Source organism: Coffea arabica, chromosome 5c (assembly GCF_036785885.1).
Source record: "Coffea arabica cultivar ET-39 chromosome 5c, Coffea Arabica ET-39 HiFi, whole genome shotgun sequence".
Lineage (NCBI taxonomy): Eukaryota > Viridiplantae > Streptophyta > Magnoliopsida > Gentianales > Rubiaceae > Coffea > Coffea arabica.
Genome location: NC_092319.1, coordinates 41,658,207 through 41,665,197, shown reverse-complemented (window position 1 = coordinate 41,665,197; position 6,991 = coordinate 41,658,207). Strand labels below are relative to the sequence as shown.

Genomic DNA, 6,991 nt, shown 5'->3' with positions numbered 1-6,991 from the left:
TGGACTTGGAGTAATAATAGAGCATTGGTGAAAAGATTAAGGAAAGATTAGATAGAGCTTTAACAAGTCTGGAATGGAAGAGAGACACCGGTAGAGCAAAGTTGATGCACATACATATTGTAGCTTCTTACCATGCTATGCTAATAATGGATACCAGACCGGAAAGGAAAAGATGGAAAAGATGATTCTACATGGAAAAAACAACAAATGGGATCCAAAGGATACAAAATGACTAGGAAAATTAAAGAATGTAGATTAGCTCTCAAGGTATGAAACAAAGGACTTCAGTCTAATAGTAAAACCAATATTCAGGCCATCGAAGACCAAATTGAAAAGACACAGGATAGTAATGTACAAAATAAGCAGTCTTTGATCATGGACCTCAAAAGAAAACTTACTGTTGAATATGCAAAGGAAGAAGCATTTTGGGCAAAAAAATCCAAATGCAAGTGGTTGAAAGAAGAGGACAAAAACACTGCTTATTTTCATATGAGAGTTGCAAGTAGAAGGAGAAGAAATAGGTTATCTAGATTGGAAAAGGAACAAGGTGGCTGGTGTGAAACAGATGAGGAGATAGGTGAAGAAGTGGCTAAGTACTATCAGAATTTGTTTAATAGTTCATGGCCTATAGCTTTTGAAGAGATCTTTCAGGGCATTCCCAGAACAATTACAGAACAGATGAACCTTCAGCTTACTAGACCTGTAACAGAAAAGAAAATTAAGCAGGCTTTATTTTCCATGCACCCCAATAAAGCTCCAGGACCATATGGTATGTCTCCCTTATTTTTTCAAAGATTTCAGGGTATCATTAAAAAGGACCTACTGGAGACTATTAAGAGTTTTTTTCATCTGGGTTATATGTGAAAAACTTTTAATGAAACATTAGTCATACTGATTCCTAAGATTGATACACCATTGAATCTTTCTCATTTCAGGCCAATCAGTTTATGCAATGTTGTTTATAAAATTATTTCCAAAGTACTTGTTAATAGAATGAAGCCTATTTTGAATGATTGCATAAGTAGTGGTCAAGCAGCTTTTGTGCTAGGAAGACAAATTTTGGACAATGTTATGATGGGTCATGAATATATCCACTAGATTAATTATAAGAGAGGTAATAGAGGGATCTATAGCTCTTAAATTTGACATGTCTAAAGCCTGTGATAGAATAGAATGGAAGTTTTTGCTATGTGTCCTTAGTAAAATGGGATTCTGCCCTCTGTGGATTAAAGGGTGCTTATCTTCCTGTTCCTACTCTTTTAATATCAATGGGAATAAATCAGGCTATGTCTGTCCCTCTAGAGGAATTAGACAGGGTGACCCAATGTCCCCTGATCTGTTTCTTTTTTGTGCTCAAGATCTAGCAAATCTGTTGACATCTGCTTGCAGAAATAATCTGTTAACAGGAATTAAAATCCCCAGCTGTTATCTCTTACTTGTTTTTAACTGATGACTCGCTAATTTTTTGCAAAGATAGTGGTAAGAAGGCAAGTGAGATCACCAGAATTCTCCAAATCTATGAACAAGCGTCAAGGCAAAAGGTCAACATTGAGAAGTCAGTTGTTCTCTTCAATAGAAACACCTTCCAAGCAAACAAACAAAGTGTCCTCCAAATACTGGGCAAAATTTAGCATGTTACTCAGGCAAAGTATCTTGGTCTCCCTATGGTTATAAGAAGATCCAAAAACAGCACATTCAAATTCCTTAAAGACAAGATGATAGCTAAATTGCAAGGACAGAAAGGCAAGATGTTAAGTAATGCGGGCAAAGAAGTCCTTCTCAAGTCTGTGGCATTAGTTCTACCATCATACACTATGTCGGTTTTCAAGCTTTCAGATGGGTTATGTAAAGAACTAAGTAGCGTGATGGCCAAGTTTTGGTGGAGAAATGATCAAAATGAGAAGAAAATGCATTGAAAAAAAATGGTGGGACCTGACAGATATCAAAGATAAAAGAGGACTTGGTTTTCGAGATATAAAGTGCTTCAATGAAGCCTTGCTTGCCAAACAAGTGTGGAGACTACTAACAAAACTTGACTTGCTGGTCAGTAAGGTAATGAAAGGAAAACATTTTCCAAACTCCTCTATCTTGTAGGACAAAGTAAATTCAGGCTCCTCTTGGATCTGGTAGAGCAATCATAGTGCAATCCCTTTGCTAGAAGAAGGCCTTAAGAGACAAATAGGGAATGGTAGATCAACAACAATTTGGAAGGATACATGGCTTTCGAATGGCATATCTAGTTTGATTAAATCAGCTAGACCTCAGAACAACAACATAGAAATAGTTTGTGATTTGATCATTAACAAGAGGTGGAATATCAATCTTATTCAGTCCATATTCTCTCGGGAAGAGGCTGAACAAATAATTATGATCCCTCTCAGTATTCAGGAAAGACGGGATAAGTTCGTTTGGAGGCACAACACTAGTGGAGATTACACCACCAAGTCAGGATATTGTACGCGATAAAATTTCAAGTCTGCAAAATGACAAGAAAAATACACGACAAATATATAATATATAAATTTAAAGAAATATGTGTGAGTACAATCTCTGGATACTTCTCAAACTTGCAGAGAGTTTTCTTCTATTCTTCTTCTCGAACACCAATCCAAGGACTTCGTAGTTTGTTCTTGGATCCACCACCGATGTTTAGAAGATATTTGAAAACTCAAATCTTGATATATGAGAGACTTGGAGAGCTTGAAGATTCAGACCTTTGTAGCTTGGAGTTTCAATACTTGAGTGTATGAGATGCATTTTTTGTTCTTGACTTGGTAGAGAGACCCCTATTTATACCCGTAGTAAGAGCTAGAGATTGAAAACATGTATACCACTCTACTTGTCTTGTAAGACACGCAGTCATATTAGGACTGTGCTAACTTAAATATTATCTCCTCATTTTATATTTACTTACTTATAATACTAATAAGTAATTCTTTGATTAGCCAAACTTGTAGGGACACGTGATCTGGCGCCATTTGGTTGGACAAGCTATTGTAGTATATAAGAAATACATACAAATTAAACAACTCTAAATATTATCTCTTTAATAAGAAATAAATATTTAGATATGTATCCAAAATTTTGTCCAGTCATATAGACATGTAACATGATATGATTTGGTTGGTGGAGACATCCTAGTAATTTCAATTAATTGGAACACCTCAACTTGACACATGGTAAAATATAATTGTCCATCTAATAACCAATTTTTTCAAGTGTACACGACATGTGGCAATATCCAATTGGATAGAAATGAGCCACAAAAATAATTTATAGACCAATGATAATTTTTGGATTAATTAAAATTTCATTGTCTATAGATGCTCCCTCGAAATGTGTTTGTGAAGAGTACAACTTGAACAGACAAGTTTTCTTTAATTCTCTTAAGCTCCTTCTTGTATAATTGGAATCCGAAGCTCTGAGGAGATAAGTCTTGTGAAGTAAATCATTTAAGTAAGAAGATGACCACAAAAAGGCTTCAATATCCGAATAGGAATCATATAGGTGATTCACATGGAATTCCATCTCGTAGGTGATTAATGAAGCTTTTGTTTTATGTGCACATTGCATGCAAATCACTTTTCGATTGGCCTTGAAAGTTTCCAACTTCAATTGTGAACCAAGTATCTTGTTCCTTGATCAATCATGAACTCCACCGCTTCACAAGTTTCAAGGCCAGCATGAATTAATCAGCTTATAGAAGTTGGTTGTGAAAATAATTCCTTCCAAGGCTAACATGAATTGAAGCTTTATTGTAGGAAATAATAAACTGATCTTTTCTAGAAGCAAGCTTCCGAAACCAGCTTAGAATTCACTTCCTAGTATGACAGCCGACTTAATTGTTAGGAACCCCTAGAGCGAAGATATCCCTTAAACAATTGAAGTGGACTAGGAAGCGAGTTATACTTGAACTCACCTTTCTCCCGAATTTGTAGTAGAGATTTGTTCTATAAATTCTCAAGTCTAAAGCCGTGAACTTGCTCAGAGAAAAATTTCCTTTCCTTTTGTTGTGATTCACGAAGATTGCTGTTAAGAGTTGCCGCTGGTACATCTTTATTTGCTGCTACCGTTACTCATTGTCTACTAGTTTGTCTCACTTTGTTGTCCTCTTGAAGGTAATAACCACTTTTGCCGAGACACTCGTGAACTAGTTGACTCGGAGGTACATATACTATGCTTCATAAACTTTTCTTCCTTTGTTTTTTTTTTGGCAAGATACTAAGCATCATATGTATCCTTGTTTTACGAAGCTTCCCACTGCAAGAATTGATTAGTATATTATGGCTGCCAATCATGTTTTAATGTGAATATTTGACGATGTACTATGAACAATCATGCCTTAAAGTAGGAATATTTGACGACTGCTCCTACCAAATTGGTGCCACCCGATATTCGCATCCTATTGATACCATTTTTTTTTGTTTATTCGGCACCTAAGATTTTACTTTCCAGTACTTAATTGCTAAAAGGAACTTCAGCAACAGACTTTGCGAGTTTATTTTGATGCATCCTTGATGTCTCGAATGTGATTGGCACTTGAAATTCGCATGTTGTTTTGTTGCGTGTCTAATGTGATAATACTTTTTGCCAATATCACTATGATTGGTACTTTTATATTTGCATGCATTATTCGTAGCGATTCTTCCTCTATGATTGTTCTTCGAATACCCGTACATTCGTTAAATTGCTTACTAATAGTCCTTTTTGTCATGTTTATTTTCGGAACCAGTTTTCAACAAAAAAAATCTCCAAGGGGAAGATTAACCTCAAGGGAACTTGATAAGGAACGACCAGTGAGGCAATTTGGCTATCAAAACTTATAAGGAAGGAAAAATTTCTTTTTGATTGACTTTGAAAAATCTTCACAAAATCTTACCAGCCATGCAAATTAAAAATTATGCAACGCCATTATCACATATTTTATTGACGGACAAACGGGGTGGATCTCAATCAAAGAACTTGTCACTATATGTTCATACGTTAGCAATTGGCATGTTCGCTGAATCTTTTATACCTCTTGAATAATGCTTTCATCTTGAAAATTGGACCAATAAGTGGACCAAAGAAGTCGTAGCACCGTCGATTTCTCCACTACGTTGAAGGAAGAAGAAGTTGTCATATTAAACTGGTCACTTTATAATGGAGATCCAGAAATAGCCAAATTCACGCTTCCATTTGTGGGATTCAATATTGATAAAACTTCATGGAAGATTCCTTCGTCCTTCTTTGGCAAGGTATGCTTTACTTCTTATTATTGGGAGTGGGTTGAAGACATTTTTGGAAGATATAAAGAAGTGTTCACACGTGTCAACATATTTGAAGCCGTCTACGCGTCGCGATTCTCTTACGACCGCTGTGAAAATATCTTATGAGTTTTCTTCAAATATTAGTATCTCTCGACAAACACACTTCATACGCCCGTTGGGGAGTTATCCAACATACTTTGGGACCTTTATCGACTTGGTGGCCTTTCGATCGACTGCTCGTTCTTTGATAAAATTGTTCCTTCAGTGCAAGAACTTCTCATTCGTGATAAAGAAGGGAAGCCACTTCTCCTTGAGAGTTGCATGCATCTCTTTTTGGCTTACTACCAATTTTCGACGAATGACTAAGGGGTGTGGATGAAAGATTGGATCCACTTATGGTTCAAAAGAGAGCCTAGGTATAGGGCTCCTCCGATCAGGGCGAATAGAAGAAATACCACATCTAAATAAAAAATGACCTATAATTCTTCTGAAAGCATAGAGCCTCATGACCTGCTGATACAAAGGATTTCAACATCTCCTTTGATATGTTGGATATCCCAGGTTTCCTGAGAAAGAAAACCTATATTGCGGCATTCATAGCGTATTGGATTTGCAAGTTTTTTTTGCCAAGCAAAAAGATCAATCGCATCTATCGAAGTGTCTTCAATGTTGCATGCTTCATGATTAAAGAAAAATATTTTGCCTTGTAATTCCCGTGCTTGCGAGTATATATCATAGGTTGAGGGAGATAGTCTACGCCCCTAACCTTGGAGAATGTGGGGTAACTTTTTCAATCTATTACGTCTATACTTGGATTGATCAATATTTTGACGTATATTATAAGAATAATCAAGTGAGTAGCCACTACATGCGCATGACGAGATTTAGCGGTGAGAAAATAATAATATTTTATGGTAAATCAGAAGTCGATAAAATCTTCAAAGAAGTGAATCCTTTGATACTTTCCAAACTGTACTGGATTGAGAATAAAGAAAAAGTGTTGATCGATGACGGATCCTTATCATCAAGGCTCACGAGCTACTTTATTAGGCAACGTTCTTACCACTTAACTCTACATAAGGACAATATTTTCATTATTAAAAAAATAATCCTTGTAGGTTTAGCAGACAATTCGGCTTCTGTCAGGATATTCCAAATAACTTGAAAGAAATCACTCACACTTATACTTTGGGTGAGGCTATTCAATTATGAGACGCAATCTCAGATGACTATACCTACGTATAGGAAGCATCCATTGATCACAAAAACTATGATGCCTGGTGGTTAATACTGTCAAATAGCGTCTCTTCAACTTTCTTTAAATTTACGGTTAAGATTCCTCAGCAATCATCGAAAAAGGGTAAGATTACATCTATCAATGAGCTGATACATCACAATTGAGCTATAAAGATTGGAACAGGTTTTACTGCATCTACCTTGCCGGAAGGCAAAATGACAGGCACTTACCTGAAAAGTGTTGTCACAAAAAATAAGGTTTCAAAGAATTCTTACTAGTCTCTCAACAATACAAATCTAGTAACTCCAGTAAAGAAGGTGCCATCTACCATTCCAAAATCTTTAATTATGACTTTTATGGGAGAAGACGTCGAAATTGAAATGTTGGATAATTACGATTCTATCATGGCTGTTGAAAAGGAAGGAGCTCAAACCCAGGGTACCGGATCTATCCAAGGAGAAATCCATTCATTGGCAAGCAGCAGTACCAGTCAAGATCGTCATTG

At 36.3% G+C, this 6,991-nt stretch overlaps 1 protein-coding gene across 1 annotated transcript; it reads left to right on the top strand.

The window, feature by feature from the left end:
- Positions 1–375: 375 nt before the first annotated feature.
- LOC140007363 (uncharacterized) lies at positions 376–5,375 on the top strand. Its single transcript, XM_072050105.1, has 5 exons — positions 376–769; positions 1,201–1,316; positions 1,407–1,541; positions 1,644–1,845; positions 5,059–5,375. The coding sequence occupies exons 1-5, from the start codon at positions 376–378 to the stop codon at positions 5,373–5,375; spliced, it is 1,164 nt and encodes a 387-aa protein (XP_071906206.1).
- The last annotated feature ends 1,616 nt before the right edge of the window (positions 5,376–6,991 follow it).

Bases quoted from the DNA above. Each gene is read 5' to 3' on its own strand.
- LOC140007363 (XM_072050105.1), top strand. From the start codon at position 376: ATGGACCTCAAAAGAAAACTTACTGTTGAATATGCAAAGGAAGAAGCA. The intron at 1,317-1,406 runs GTGACCCAATGT...ATCTGTTAACAG, and splicing joins CTCTAGAGGAATTAGACAGG to GAATTAAAATCCCCAGCTGT. The intron at 1,542-1,643 runs GTCAACATTGAG...CATGTTACTCAG, and splicing joins AACAAGCGTCAAGGCAAAAG to GCAAAGTATCTTGGTCTCCC.